This window comes from Anolis carolinensis, chromosome 5, assembly GCF_035594765.1.
Source record: "Anolis carolinensis isolate JA03-04 chromosome 5, rAnoCar3.1.pri, whole genome shotgun sequence".
Taxonomy (NCBI): domain Eukaryota; kingdom Metazoa; phylum Chordata; class Lepidosauria; order Squamata; family Dactyloidae; genus Anolis; species Anolis carolinensis.
The window spans coordinates 139,549,901-139,566,609 of NC_085845.1; the positions used below are offsets into that span (position 1 = coordinate 139,549,901).

Sequence of the window (16,709 nt, forward strand, 5' to 3'; positions counted from 1 at the left end):
AATGCTCTGCCTCATGTACGGAGGAGGAGTTGTTTAAAGCTACAGACAATGCGGTTGCTGTTGCCCGCTTTTGGTCCAAAACTATTTAGTTGCTTGTGATTTCTTTTCTTTTCTATTTTATTTCCATTATTTGAAATGTATTTGCTGTACCAATGCTTTTGACACGAAATAAATAGTTGTAGTTCAGTAGTAGAATATAGTATGTAGCTGTGTCATTTTCTGTTATATATATCTAAAAATGTCCTTATGTGTTTTATTTTAGTTTTTTTCTAGATTTAAATTACTTTAAAAACAGTAAGTATAAAAGGTTACACATTTGACAACAGATATATACATACTTATTATGAACAGGCCCGAGCAGAGATGATCAATCCCCTGCTTAGAAACTTACCAGCTACTCCAGTGAAATTTTATGCAAAGTTTGTATTTAGTGATTATTTTCCCCATGTGACTTTGGCGGTTGCCAACTTTCTTTCTGAGGCAGCCAGGATTACACAATTCCCAATTTTAGACACAGGCTGAAATACACCAGTACCTTTTGTAGTATTTTACCTATGTTCACAGCCATCATGTATTTTAAGCAGTTTTTAACTGTTGTAAATTTTATTCAACCGCATGTTTAATCAGTCGGCTGTTGTTAATCTTCTTAACCCGCATACCCTGTACACCCAAGTAACAATAAGAGTCTCTGGACCATAATAAAAGTTGTTGTTGATATATAAAGAATTGATGGGTCCAGGTTTTTTTTTTATAGTTTTCATTCACTGCATGTATGAGAAACCTTGTTTTGAAGGAGTATTGATAACTTACTTGTTTTTGTCACTAGCTTTGACATCCAGAATGCACTGGTCTCTCCCTATAAGAACTGTCATTGTCTTTAAATTGAACTTGTTATTTTTGTTGAATCCAAAGTCCCATCCACACAGTGTCAGTCTTGTTACACCATCAAAAGTGGCACTGCTTGGAATAATCTAAAAAAGAAAGGAAAATAACAGTATTGAACTTATAAATTCTGATAAACTTTGAAGGTGTTTTATTTTTTTAAGCCAAAAATAATTTCATCAAGAAGAGAGTATCCTACCCTTTATCTTAATTGTTCCTCACCTTGCATTCATCACAGCATGAGTCTACTCAGACAGTAGCAATAAATAATCCAGCCACTGCTAGAAAGCTCTGAATTATTATGTTTAGGGCACTGAACAAGCTCTGCATTGTAATAGTTTTTTTAATACCCTCTTTTATGTCTTTCGTGTGGTATGCTGAAGAATACAATATACTTATTTTATTAGAAGAATGATACTGAATAAAAGAATATCAGACTGAGCATGCTACTTATTTCATCAACTTGATGAAAAAGTAGGAATTCGTGGTGATGACAGCTTCAAAGACATCTAAATCAAACATTGCCTTAGGATCCAGAAATTCAACATAATGTCTACAAAATGTTTTGGCTGAACAGCTATCATTTGGGCATTTCTAAAATTGAAGTTAAAAATATCCTACCTTGTAGCAATGTAATGACAATCCAGAAAGGAAATGCCCGCCTCCCTCCCACACTCAGCAACCTTCTGTATATTGTAAATTGTGTTGTAAATATAACAATGGTGGGAAAATGTATGAATGCTATAGAATTTGTGCAGATTTCACTAAAGGATATTCAGCAGTGTCAATAAAAATTGACAATGCTGTAGGGTTTACACAGACTTAACAATACCATTTAATTTTGCAACCATTTCAAGCCGAGGCCAGAAAACAAAAGGCTTAATGCATGCTTGTGATGGAACTAGAGAAGTGTCTTTGGCTTAATCTTTTATAGAGATATTATATTCCTATTAAGCAGCACAATTATTCCTTTCATCATGAGCTCTGGTTTTTTATGCTGCACCTGAGAAGAACATTTCTAGCAAAACGCTCAGGTTACTGCTCTCTTTTAATATCCACTAAGACTAGTACAATTCTTTTCAACTTCATCTACCCAGTTTAATACTTGCAAGGATTGAAAAAAATGTAATGCCAAGGGAAAAGTAGGCATTGTGAACATACTGCACAAATTAAACCACATAATGGTAAAATAATCGTCCCTGGAGAAAAATGAATGAAGAAGTATATCCAAACCCTAATAAAAACCATTTCAAATCTCTTCCACAGTCATCTTTTGAGCATGCTGTCACATTTCCTCAATATATTATATAGTATATTATTCAAGTCGTACTAATAAGAATTCTCCTACAGGTAATTGATTCCCCAACTCATTCGTCTATCAAGATTGAAAAGCAAACAATAAAAAAATCAATACTTAAGCAGATTGGTGGCTGATGAGCCAGATATTTGGTAGATAACCTCCCAAATGCTATTCCAGAATCTGTGGGAAGATTATTTTTGTTGTTGCGTTCCTTCAAGTCTGAGGATATGTGATGTCCCATGGGCCTTGGAGTTCTGATCCCAGCGCCATCATGGATGATGGTGACGAAAACATGGATTTTTTGCCGGCTCAACAAGAGACGAATTTTTCCAGATGCCTGTTGTTGATGATTCTACCCAAGAGCCCATTAAAACAGACCTTGAGCAAGCCTTTCCCACTGCCTCCCCCCCTTTTGCTAGGAAACAGTCCTATGCTGCCAGTCGGGGTGAAAAAGAGCAGTTTCGGAGGAGCTTGAGATTAGCAGCTAAACAAGACATTAATTAGCTATGTTCCCCTGGGAAATTCTAGGGAGGAACGCATCTGGAGAGAGATGTGTTTCGCTTCTCTTTCCCTTGGGAAAGGAAGCCCTGGACACCTGCTTTGCAGGAAGATGGGACTTAGTTAAAAGTGCCTGACACGGAGAATTCCGTGCGGAGTCAACAGATCAGCTTCAAGAGTGATTTCGTGTTTCCAGCCTAGTGTGGACTTCGTGAAGTCTGCAATCCAGTTTCTTTGCCTTGCCTTGCCTAGCCAAGTATTCAAGAACTATCTTGCCGTGTTTCCAGCCTTGGACCTTGTTTCTAGTATCAAGCCTTGTTCCCAGTTCTTGCCTTGGACTTACTTTGAACTTTGGAGAGATCTTTGGACGTTTCCCCACTCTATTGCTTGTAAATAGAGTGTGTTTCGGTTTGGGATTACAACTTTGGACTCTAATCTATATATATAAAAGAGTGATGGCATCACGGCGACTCACAAAACAACAAAAGTACAGGCCCCCCAGCCTCAAAATTTGACAACACAACCCATCATCCACGCCTCTAGGTTGATACAACAAAAAGAAAAGAAAAATAAAGTCCTAATTAGAGGGAGAGCTATAATTTTTTTTATCCAATTGCTGCCAGTTTAGAGGGCTAATCTCTGCCCACTTGGTTGCCTAGCAACCAAGGGGCAGCCAGATTTCAGTTAGGGGACAGGCACATTTAGGCCTCACTTAGACTTCTTCCACAGATTATCAGATTTGCACTGGATTATATGGCAGTGTAGACTCAAGGCCCTTCCACACAGCTATATAACTCATTTATAATCTTATATTATCTGCTTTGCACTGGATTATCTTGAGTCCACACTGCCATATAATCCACTTCAGTGTGCATTTTATACAGCTGTGAAGAAGGGGCCTCATATAATCCAGTTCTAAGCAGATAATATAAGATTAGAAATATACAGTACTCACTTATCCAACATAAACAGGACGGCAGGATAAGAGAACATGTTGGATAATAAGAAGGGATTCAGGAAAAGCCAATTAAACATCAAATTAGGTAATCGTTATACAAATTAAGCACCAAAACATCATATTATACAACAAATTTGACAGAAAAAGTAGTTCCATACGCAGTAATGCTATGTAGTAATTACAGTAGAGTCTCACTTATCCAACACTCGCTTATCCAACGTTCTGGATTATCCAACACATTTTTGTAGTCAATGCTTTCAATATATCGTGATATTTTGGTGCTAAATTCATAAATCTCTAAAACCAGGACAGTAAATAAACAGGGGAATTCCACACAGGAAACAATCAGGGCCAGCTAACACCTCCCAACAAAGTATTCCCATCATCAAAGTCTGGCAAATCCTGTTTTCTCAGGGCCACAGACACTAGAAGCACATAAAATATCGCAAACAACACCACTCTGAAAACAAGGGAATTCCAGACAGGAAATAATCAGGGCCAGCTAACACCTCCCAACAAAAAATTCACTCAGGGAGAAAACAGCCAGGCTTTAAAGCTGGAAGGCCATTACATCCTAATCATTTTTCCTAATTGCAGCATTCATACTTGCCTCCAACAGACAAAAAAACCCAATCAGAAATATTGTATATTCACAACCTTTAGGAAATAATATCCCCTGATGGTGCAGTGTGTTAAAGCGCTGAGCTGCTGAACTTCTGGACCGAAAGGCCGCAGGTTTGAATTGGGGGAGCGGAGAGAGCCCCCACTGTTAGCCCCAGCTTCTGCCAACCCAGAAGTTCAAAAACATGCAAATGTGAGTGCATCAATAGGTACTGCTCCAGCGGGAAGGTAACGCCGCTCCATGCAGTCATCCCACATGACCTTGGAGGAGTCTACGGACAACGCCGGCTCTTCGGCTTAGAAATGGAGATGAGCACCAACCCCCAGAGTAAGACACGACTGGACTTAATGTCTGGAGAAAACGTTTACCCTTTACCTTAACTACCACCAATTCCTCAATACTTTCTTTCCCATACCACCAGACTTCGCCACAGCAACGCGTGGCCAGGCACAGCTAGTATAATATATTGGACAAAATATTTCTGGACTATATTTGGCCTTCCCTGAAAGGTCTTTTACTGGACTACGTTTCCTACTTGTTTTTATTATTCTTATATATTTCCTTAATAAAGATATTAGATAGTTTTTGGCCTCCGTGTATCGGTTCTCCGTTGCCTTGGGCGTGACAGGATGAGAAGTATGACTTGCTTAAGGTCACCAACAGGTTTCTATGGCCAAGCAGGTTTTCAACTCTGATCTCCAGAGCGCCATTCCAATGCTCAAACCACAATATGCTATTGGCTCTCAAGAGCATTATGCCAACTAATAACAGGTAACTTATGAGTGCCATTGTGTACATATGCAACAGTAGTTAATCATAATGCTTGATTCAAGGATTCCCAGCACATAAGTGAAAGTAAAGGTTTCCCATTGACATTAAGTCTAGTCGTATCAGACTCTGGGAGGTGGTGCTCATCTCAATTTCTAAGCCGAAGAGCTGGCATTGTCCGTAGAGGCCTTCAAGAGCATGTGGCAGGTATGATTGCATGGAGCGCCATTACTTTTCCACTGGAGCAATACCTATTGATCTACTCACATTTGCATGTTTTTAAACTGCAAGACTGGCAGAAGCTAGGGCTAATAGAGGGAGCTCCCCAGATTCGAACCACCGACCTTTTAGTCAGCAAGTCCAGGAGCTCAGCAATTTAATCCACTGCACCACCGAGGGCTCCATCCACATGGAGATGATCATAATGAGAGTAACCCTTCTAGGAAATTAGATTCCTAATCCTCTGGACAACTAAATTATCTACCAAGAAGTCTGAATTGAAATTCAATTTATTAGCCCCCATTTGGACTATGACTGTGCCTAGATACCAATTCAGAAAACTAATTCTGACACCTGGATTTGATGAAAAGCAGACAAGACTTGGTATCATTCACACACTTGTGACATATGAATCTGCATTTACAGATGATCTCTCCCAATCATTTAATGCTGATGGGAACCAGTAGGGATTTTAAAAAGCCTTGATGCATTCCGAAATATAATAGTCAGGCGTGAAAATTACCCACGTCATCTCTATTCCTCAAAAGAGACATAATCCTACAGGGTAGCTGCCACAACTCCTCTCAAAGTAAGCTTGAAACCCATCTGAAAGCACTTGGATCAGAGGGCTTGGAAAAGGCCATCAACCACTTTCCCAAGGATCTGGCTCATGAAAGAAATTTTAGAAACCATCTTGACACTTGTGCATATTTTCTAAAACAAGATCAGTTATTTTCAAGAGCAGATTGCAGGCTCTTAAGAAGTTGGTTGTAACACTTCACTTGAGGGCAAATTTACTTCCTACTCAGTCTCCTCAGATATCATCACCCTATTAGAGATAATAAGCCTGAAAGGACCAGGGGCAATGCAATAAATGCTGCCAAGCACTGCATTCATATCCTCATCCCTCAGCAACTGAAAGTCACCAGATAAATATGGACCAGCTGGTAATCTGGTCATCATCATTGTTGAACCTCATTAGTGCCTGTTTTCAAAGTTTCTGACACATGCTACTGAAGGTTTCACAGGTATTTCAGTAGGCTAGATTGTGTACCACTGTAATGTTCTGCCTATAACTGTTTGTCAAGTTTCTGTCATGGGTGTTGGGGTCCATGTATCATTTTAAACCACTCCTGGGTACTTCAAGGATTTTGGAAACAACTTTACAATCTCATACTGAGGACAAATCATAGAATCATAGAGTTGGAAGAGTTAGAATCATAGAGTTGGCAGGGGTTGGGCCATCCAGTCCAACCCCCTGCCAAGAAGCAGGAAAATCACAATCAAAGCACACCCAACAGATGGCCATCCAGCCTCTGCTTAAAAGCCTCCAAAAAAGGAGCCTCCACTACACTCCGGGGGAGAGAGATCCACTGCTGAACAGCTCTCACAGTTAAAAAGTTCTTCCTGATGTTCAGGTGGATTCTCCTTTCCTGTAGTTTGAAGCCATTGTTCCACATCCTAGTCTCCAGGGCAGCAGAAAACAAGCTTTCCTATGACTTCCCCTCAAATATTTATACATGGCCATCATGTGTCCTCTCAGCCTTCACTTCTGCAGGCTAAACATGCTCAGTTCTTTAAGCCGCTCCTCATAGGGCTTGTTCTCCAGACCCTTGATCATTTTAGTCACCCTCCTCTGGACACATTGCAGCTTGTCAACATCTCCCTTAAATTGTGGTGCCCAGAATTGGACATAGTATTCCAGGTGTGGTCTGACCAAGGCAGAATAGAATTCCCTTGATCTAGACACTAGACTCCTATTTATGGAAGCCAAAAATCCCATTGACATTTTTGCCACTGCATTGTATGTTGGCTCATGTTTAACTTGTTGTCCACAAGGACTCCAAGATCTTTTTCACATGTACTGCTGTCAAGCCAGGTGTTCCCCATTCTGTATCTTTGCATTTCATTTTTTCTGCCTAAGTGAAGTATCTTGCATTTGTCCCTGTTGAACTTCATTTTGTTCGTTTTGGCTCATCTCTCTAATCTGTTAAGTTGTTTTGGATTCAGCTCCTGTCTTCTGGAGTATTAGCTATCCTTCCCAATTTGATGTCATCTGCAAACTTCATGGTCATGCCTTCTAGCCTTTCATCTAAGTCATTAATAAAGATGTTGAACAGAACCTGGCCCAGGGTTCATTCACTTAACCATATAGATCCACCTAGCTGTAGTTTTGCCTAGCCCACATCTGACTAGTTTGTTTGCCAGAAGCTCATGGGGGACCTTGTTGAAGGCCTTACTGAAATCCAGATAAACTACATCCATGGTGTTCCCTGCATCAACCCAGCTTGCAACTCTATCGAAAAAAGAGATCAGATTAGTCTGGCATGACTTGTTCTTGATAAATCCATGTTGACTATTAGCGATGACCACATTTGTTTCTAAGTGTTTGCAGACCACTTCCTTAATGATCTTTTTCAGAAGCTTGACTGGTATTGACGTGAGACTGACCAGACAGTAATTGTTTGGGTCATCCTTTTTTTTCCCTTCTTGAAGATAGGGACCACATTTGCCCTCCTCCAATCTGCTGGGACTTGTCCATTCTCCAAGAACTCTCAAAGATGATTGCCAGTGGTTCCAAAATGACATCTGCTAGTTCCTTCAAAACTCTTGGATGTAGTTGATCTGGCCTTGGAGACTTAAATTTGTCTAGAGCAGCCTGGTATACCTGGATGACTTGTTTCTCTATTTGGGGTTGGATTTCCCCTAATCCTTCATCCATTCCATGTTGCCGAGGATGAGGACGGCTTCCTTTTTGTGAGAAGACTGAGGCAAAGAAGGCATTAAGAGGTGGCTGCTCCCTTACCCAAGTCCTAGAGCTGTTTGCCCAAATATAACAATATTCTATTGCACAGGTACAAAATGCTTGTTCACAATAAAAGCTTGACACTATTTTTTAACTGTCAGCAATGTCAAAACAAACACAAAAGACTTTTACCCCTTTTAAAACCAAGGAAAAAAGTCAAAGCCATAATTATGTTGTGTGTGAATTCACCTTTTTTAAATGACCTGAATTCCACAGCTGAAATATTTGTTTTTGTTGTTGCTGTTCCATTACTCTCTCTGGTGACACTCATCCAAATTTCCTGAATGCTTTTGGCCTGTTTATCATCTCAGTTAACAATCACATCATTTTTTCCCGGCTGGCCTAAGAAATAATTGCAAAGCCTTTTGACATAGTTCTTGAGCCAAGTGAGCATAGCTACCGAATGCCAAATAAGTAGGCATTACAATGAAAGTTTCTAGGGAAAATTATTTCCAGGGCTGTAGCTGTGTTAGCCTAATGCAGTAAAGCAACAAAGTACTGTGTGACACCTTAAAGAGTAACAAATTTTATTTGGCATAAAGCTTTTGTGGAGTAATGTGTAGTCCATGAAAGCGTATGCCAATTAAAATTCATTAGTCTGTAAATGCCTAAAGACTGCTTGTTGATCAGGAAAAGTTAATTTTATGCCAAAATCTCTGAGACAACTGTTCAGTTCTATACATAAGGAAAAATATGAGGTGTTTTGATGTTTTGGAACTCTTTGGGAAAATGTCTGTCGATTTCTTAAAATTAGCTCTGCATCTCGTGGTGCCAGTGCGCAGTCTGTTCAGAGCCTTTCAAAAAGCCCAATCTTCTGTGTGCCCAGGAGGGAATTTCCTTTCTGGTATCAGCCATGGATTGAGGTTCAGAGTTTTAAACTGCCACTTTTGGACTCTCGCTTGCTGAGGTGTTCCTGCAAGTGTTTCTGTAGATCTTAGGAAGTTATTTCTTGATTTAAAGCGTTGGCGTGCTGGCTGATATCAAAGCAGGGGATGGGCCAGAGATGTCACTGCCTTGGTCCTTTCATTATTGGCTGCTACGTCCCGGAGGATGTCGGGTGGTGAAATACCGGATAAACAGTATAATTTCTCCAATGGTGTAAGGCGTAGACATCCTATGATAATGCGGCATGTCTCATTAAGAGCCACATCCACTGTTTAAGAATAGTGAGATGTGTTCCACACTGGGCATGTGTCCTCAGCAGCAGAGTAGCAAAGCGCAAAGGCAGATGTCTTCACTGTGTCTGGTTGTGATCCCAAAGTTGTGCCACTCAACGTTTGTATAATATTATTTCTAGCACCCACATTTTGCTTGATATTCAAGCAGTGCTTCTTTTAAGTCAGAGCACGGTTCAGAGTAACTCCTAGGTATTTTGGTGTGCTGCAATGTTCCAGTGGGATTTCTTCCCAGGTAATCCTAGAGTTTGAGATGCTTGTCTGTTCTTAAGATGAAAAGCACATTTCTGCATTTTAGGTGGATTAGGAATCAGCTAGTTTTTCCTGTAATAGGCAGTAAGAGCACCCAAAGCTTCAGAGAGCTTATGTTCAACCATTTCAAAGCTCCCTGCTTGGGTAGTGATGACATGATTGTCAGCAAAGATGAAACTCTCTGTCCCTTCTGGCAGTGGCTGGTCATTTGTGTTAATGTTAAACATTGATGAAGTAAGAACGTTCCCGAGGCTTAAATGGTTGAACAAATAGGTAAATCCTACTCAATCAATGGAGCAACTCCAATTGGGACTAACAGGAGTCAAATGAACATGTGTCAGATCATGTATGTGAGTTTTACTTGTGTCCTGTATCACAGATGCCTTATCTATGACATTAAAGCTAAAAATCAGAATGGGACCAAAAGCACCCCTGTAATTTGTGGAATTAACATTTGATGGCACCAAAATAGTTTGGAATAATGGAAACTATCATAATAAAGGCAAAAGGAACATTATCACCAACTCAAACCTTTGCTACTGCCACTTACATTAGCACCAAGGTATTTAAACACATTTTGATCATAGTGCTAGCCAAGCTTTAAAATATTAAAGGATTTTCAGTTTCTATTGCAAATGCCACACAAAGGAGGTTATTATACCCCCTCCTCCCAAAAGGTGGGGTGGGGAATCCACCAAGTCTCCGTATCTTTGCTAGATTTAATGTGCATGAGTTTAAACCAACAGACGAAAGTTGAATAATCTATTTTTTTTTTATTTTTAGCAGTAATGCCAACTGTCATGGTCCAGCAAAGCGTGAAATCTGCCTTAGCAGCTAGCAACCATAAAGAGCTAGGTACTCAGCTGCATTATTTTCTTTCTTTTCAGAAGCAGGTTTCACAAAGTTGCACATGATGTGGTGCATACTATTAAAATATTTCACAATTTATCACTGCCAGGGAATAATATTTACTACAATTTTAAAGTAGCATATTGAGCAAATGATCTCAGGGTTTAAATCAATCCAGCTGCACTCTGAGAAATCATTTTTTCCTTTTATGAACTTCACACAAAACACTACTAAGTACAAGAATGATGTTCACTGAGTCTCATTTCAGGAACTGACAGTTTTTAAATGATGTGCAAGTGTTTTACCAAGACTTTAAAATTAATTTATTCAGGTAAAAACACAGATACAACATACTTTCATTTAATTATTAAAAGCATAGAAATGATGCAGGATGAAACTGAGTAAATTCAAGCTAACCTCACAGAATCTTAGCATGACATCTCGTCCATATTATGGCCTCTTTCCAGTCCCCTGGCAGGGGTAAGGGGCCTTAATGTAGTTTTAAATATGATTTACATTCATTTCAAGGCACTTTTACACTATGCGGACTACAAAAAAGCCTAATGTAACTATGAATCAGACTTCATAATTTAAAAATTATTTAGGACTTGCCTTCTACTCTATTTAAGCTGTGTGCTTTGGCTTAAAGTGAATGTAAATGTCCCCTATTTTTTTTTTAAAAAAAAACAGACTTCCCTTCATGCTGTACATCTGTACATGACTATAAAGTACAAGGCAGTCAGTGGATTTTTCACTCATAATTTCTTAACTCACAACTGCGTTATAATCTATTATATTAAAAAATCTATTTGTCATTATCCTGTTGTGTTCTGTTACTTTGGCCCTCTCCCATTTCACTTCAATACTGCTTACCACTCTTCTAGCAGTAGGAAATATAGGATATTTATTACCTCCATGAGGTTTGCTCTGGATGCAGTTTTATATGGTTTATTTCACATGTTTTGTTTAAATATTCTATTTACACATTGGGCTGTTTCAAAACAATAACACTGTAAATACATCCATAGTATAAGCGGCTTGCGCATGTACTAAAAGGGATTAGAAGAGTCATGATCACTCTGTAAAACTAGACCTTCATAATAATGTCACACTTAATGCAAAATGACTTGGTTAAATGCAAAGGCAGCCTATACAAATCTTGCAACGACCATAACTAAATGAAAACAGCAATGGACAACTAAGCTCATTCTCATTTGGGTAATTTTGCTCTTGCTTTCTTTTTCTATACATGACCTCCCCACCCAGCTGAAACCAGTTTCTGGTTGTCCCTTTTCCTGAGGATCTATCTATAGTCTTTGAAAAAAAAACCCACCCTTATTTACTGGGCAACAACAAAGGAGAGAGAAACATTTTCTAAAAAGGATACTCCATCCAAACACGCCTTCAAAACTGACAGCTCTGTAGAGTTCCCATGGGGAAAAAGGTCTTAACCGAGCCAAAGGAGTGCATTTTACTCCCATCAATATCAAGGTTTTTAAAGAATTTTAAAGGCTTACAATATAGAGGAGAACACAAGTTTCTCTTAAGAATTCTTATAACCAAGAACAAGCAACTCACTCCATGGTGAGAATTCTCAAGTGAAAAAGATTTGGGTGCATGCCTAATTGTAAGTCCAAAGGTGGGTAAGCCCAGCAGCCGGTTTTCTGGATTCTATGCAGATGAAACTTATTCAGGTGAAATTTGCAAAAGGCCTTCCCTATACACCTGTATTTATTTTAGTTGTGGGGCTAACAGAAGTTTCAACAGGGAGGGCACTCTAAGTAGGAAAATGGAAAGACACACATACACTGGCACACAAAATGATTTGGGGAAGGCCACATACACTTTTCCTTCAGAAAACGCATAGGTAACACTTCCAGATACATGCACGTGGAATATATATATTTATTTATTTGCTTCATTTATACCCCACCTTTTTCACCCCGTAGGGGACTCAAGGCGGCTTACAACTCTGGCAAAATGCAATGTTGTTTAAAACATAGCAATAAAACACATCCCATCCACTAAAACCATTAAAAACAGTTAAACAAATAAAACACATAACAATATACAGATTAAAAATGTAAAATGCATGATTCCATTCATCCATAATCCTTGCTCATAATCCTTATTCAGACTGTGTTGAATTCCATGATGGGTATACCCAATTATGTATTTCCCAATACTGTATTTACTTTGGTTTCATGCTGCACAGTATTTCACAATGTGGAAACATACATTTGCCATGTAACAGAAGCTTACAGCAGGGCTGTACAGGTCACATTTATCCCCCTGGGCTCTTTCAAGCTGTCACCTACACCATGCTGCTTCTCTTCTAGCAAGTGTCCCTCCAAGCAACAAATGGATCTTTGCCTAATTTTGCTAAACCAGCACAAAGCTATATTTAGAAATAGTAAAGATATTAATCTGAAAGGGGTTCATTCAAAGCACAAAAAATAAGACCATACCTGAGATATCTGGGGTGAGCATGTCTCCTGTGTCCACCCTCCGCTGCTGCACTCCCAAGAATATGCACACCGATTCCCACACCAGCCACAGTTCATGAAGGGAGGTGACAGAAGACACTGACTGCAGGTACTGAAGTGAGAGCATCCTGGTCCATTTAGTGGGATCTTGGTTATCTAATGGCACAAATATAAGTCCAAAAATGAGCCAGTGAGCGATTTACACACATCAGAGGTGTGTAACTACCATTAGAATAAAACAGCTCATAACTTTTATGAAACAGACTGTGCTGTGGAAGAACTGCTGAAAGCTATACAAGACTTTATGTTCCAGAGGTTGTGCCACCACCTCAAGCTGTAAAAAGAGGTGGGTAATAAATATTATAATTATCATAATTGAAGAAGCCCTTAGTCAGTTATTCAAAAATTAGCTATTTGATCACCCTATACAAGTGCTATACATGCTATCATACAAAACAGTTCATGTTATTGATACTAGACATCTGAATTTAAGCATGCTAACTGAGAAGCAAGTTCTACTGTGACTTAATACCAAATATGCATGTTTAGAATCACAGCTTGTATCAGTTAAATTTAAATAAAATGTCTGAACACCACTTTACAATTTCTTTATATTCTAAGAATGTTAGAGATCTAGATTGTGCTGTATGCTTATCAGAGAAGCTCAGTCCTATATGAGAATGATGTGTTCGCCTTCCATTCCTATTTGCTTGAAAGTCTGTCCTGTTTTTTATTTTAAAAAACCCATCACCATACAAACACACATATGGGTGCAAAATCCAATGCGTATTGCCCCAATTGGCAGGTTGATATTCCAAATAAGAACTGAGAATTAACAGTGCAATTTTTATCAACACATATAATGTGAATAATGGAACAGCTCTATTGATACTGGCAATGTCAAAAGAATACAAGGAACACACCAATTCCTATCATACAGAGCTGTTTATCTGCACAAGAGTATTAATAACTCTTGATCAGATCCTACAAGAACAGTAAAAAACAAAAAATGAGACCCGGAAATATTTACAGCTCCCCTCTCTTCAAAGATTAATTTTTTATTATATCATACAAACTTCAAGAGACACACATAAGGCTGATGAACCCACTCCTGGCTTTGGTTTGAGGAAGATTGCCTTTAGTTGTCCCAGTTTCTAAGAATACCTGACTGCTGTCACCACTGCCTACTGCTCTTTAGGTTACACCAAAATATTTTTCCAAAAAGATGCAGTGAACACTGCTTCATTTTCTCATTTTTCTACTGTTTGTATTCTCAAAGAATGAGAAATTGTACTTACCATGAAGGTTCATTCTGGGATGGCAGAAGGAGCAATCCACTACAATATCCAAGCAAATTATTAAGGTCTGAACAGAATATTCTTAGGGAATGGTCTCCAAATTTCTCAATGTTTCAACAGCTTTGGAAGAAATATGGACCATTAAAGCATTTTTGGGTAAACGTATATGTCATGGCCAAAAACACCCGAGTTTAAAAAACAAAACAAAAAAATCTTAATAGAAGTGGATGCACTAACAATTCTTTGGTCATAAGGCTTTGTTTATATGATACAGTCCTAGAATCGTAAGACAAAAGTTATCTAGGCTGGCTATTGGAAGATGAATTGATACATAGATATTGAAATACTTTTAATTCTGATAATAACTTGCAAACAAAATGTGCTCAGCATCATTGACAAGATCACATGCATCATTGACGGCCTTTTTCTGTTTAAGTGTCCTTTCGGGGTATTTGCAATGCTGCAGGATAGTTTGAGGCTTTAGTGTTTGTGAGATGGGTCCAATATAAATCAGCATGAGCAGCTTTTGAAGCACCATGCTGCAATCTGTAGTATCAAAGTGATTTTCTCACCCAGAAGAAGGGCTTGGGTAAGTTCCAGTTGTAGTGGATTGCTCCTCCTGGCCATTCCGAGAATGAGAAGGACAGGTTGCTCACCTGTAACCATGTTTCTTCGAGTGTACTCTGTGAATTCACACTAATGGAGAAGCTGCGCCTGCGCAGGTTCCGACGGAAACTCTTCCAAGCTGAAGTTCAAATTTTGGCGGTAACCACGCCCCCCTTCCCAAGGGGCATATAAGGCAGCCCCAGGCGCCCGCTCTCCAGTTCCTACGCCGCCAAGGCAACGAGAAAGGGAGAGGTTTGCCAGAGGGGAAGGAAGGGCGGGTTTGTGTGAATTCACAGAGTACACTCGAAGAAACATGGTTACAGGTGAGCAACCTGTCCTTTTTCTTCGTGTACTCTGTGAATGCACACTAATGGAGACTAACACGCTAAGGTCCCGGATGGTGGGACAAGGCAAACTCGACAATCAGTGAATGTCCAAACACATGTTTATTAGGACATAGAAAAAATAACCGTCCCAAGGGACCAGTGCAATAAATTGTCCGAAAGGACCAGTGCAATGCAACATGAGCATCATAGAAGAAGAACATAACATGGAAGGAATTTTTCAATAAACATGATAGAGAAAAATACACAATTGCGTAGTGCATATAAACGCTCTCCCAGGGGGAGAGGGACAAACACATCTTGGTCTTTGGCATATCCGCCAGGGCCAACGAGGCGGTACAAAGCAACAGAGCAACTGCTCAATACAATCATGGGAAAAAAACATATCCCTAGAGGCAGGTATGGGGAAAAAACCCCGTCCAACTTGAAGGAGAGGTATAGAGAGTCACCTGTGGGTGAATATGAAGAGAAAAAACGTCTGAGAGTCAGGAGAGGCAAGATGAGAGTACTGATCTTGCAAAGGCCGAGTCTTTAAGGGCCTTACTGTCCAGCCTGTAGTGAGAGACAAACGTGAGAGGGTTTGACCAGATAGCCGCTTTACATATGGAGTCAAGCGGAATACCCCTAAGGAAGGCGGTCGACGCCGAGAGGCCCCTAGTCGACCTCGGGCGGATGGAAGGAGGGGGAGGTCGCTTGGCTAGTTCATAGGCCAACTCAATGGCCTGAGCGATCCAGTGGGACAGTCTTTGGGAAGAGATGGGATTACCCAACTTGTCCTGGGCATAGGCGACAAAGAGTCTTTGTGACTTACGAATGTCCTTAGTACGGTCCCTGTAGAAAAGAAGTGCTCTCCGAACGTCGAGAAGGTGCAGTTTTTGCTCGAGAGGAGAGGAGGGGTTAGAGAAGAAAGCTGGTAAGACAATGTCCTGGTTGAGGTGGAAGGCTGACACCACCTTAGGAAGAAAGGTAATGTCCGGGCGAAGAACAGCGCGGTCATGGTGGAAACGAAGATAAGGCTCGTCGACTCTGAGGGCAGCGAGCTCGGATGGCCGTCGTGCCGACGTGATCGCCACCAGAAAGGCCAACTTCCAGGAGAGCAGGCGTAGATCGGTCGAGGCAAGCGGTTCGAAGGGAGCAGAAGACAGTTGAGAAAGTACAAGTTCGAGGCTCCAGCCCGGCGTAGGTGGTAGCGACGGCGGGCAGATGTTATTGTAGCCCCGGAGAAAGGTTTTGATCAGGTGGTGAGAAAAAAGAGATGGCTGGCCGTGGCGCTGAAAAGACCAGGAAAGAGCTGCGAGATAAGCTTTTATAGAGGCAAGAGAAAGTTTCTTCTCGACGAGAGTCATGAGGAAGTCGAGGACCACCGATACCGAGGTCGGGAAGGTGTCGACGTTACGGGATCGAAGGAAGGCATGAAAGCGAGAGAGTTTGTAGGAATAAGCCTTGGTAGTAGACGGCTTATGGGCTGCCCGCAGGACGTCTTGCAGATTCTGCGGAAGAGAGGCTAGGTAAGAATCCTCCATGCAGTGAGATGAAGGGAAGAAAGGTCCGGGTGAAGAATTTTGCCGTCCTCCCGTGAGAGAAGGTGCGGCGAGAGAGGCAGAGGGTGAAACGATCCTCTGGAGAGGCGAAGAAGGGCTGGATAC

General features: G+C 40.4%; 1 protein-coding gene across 3 annotated transcripts in view; it reads right to left on the reverse strand.

Annotated features, from left to right (window-relative positions):
* The window catches only part of met (MET proto-oncogene, receptor tyrosine kinase), a 143,277-nt gene that overhangs the window by 55,384 nt on the left and 71,184 nt on the right, over positions 1 to 16,709 (reverse strand). For all 3 annotated transcript variants that reach the window (XM_008111166.3, XM_008111167.3, XM_062982403.1), the window contains 2 exons: positions 12,798 to 12,971; positions 811 to 971 (listed from right to left, as the gene is read on the reverse strand). In XM_008111166.3, the coding sequence (XP_008109373.1) occupies positions 811 to 971; positions 12,798 to 12,971 (335 nt within the window). The remainder of the gene's footprint in view (positions 1 to 810; positions 972 to 12,797; positions 12,972 to 16,709) is intronic.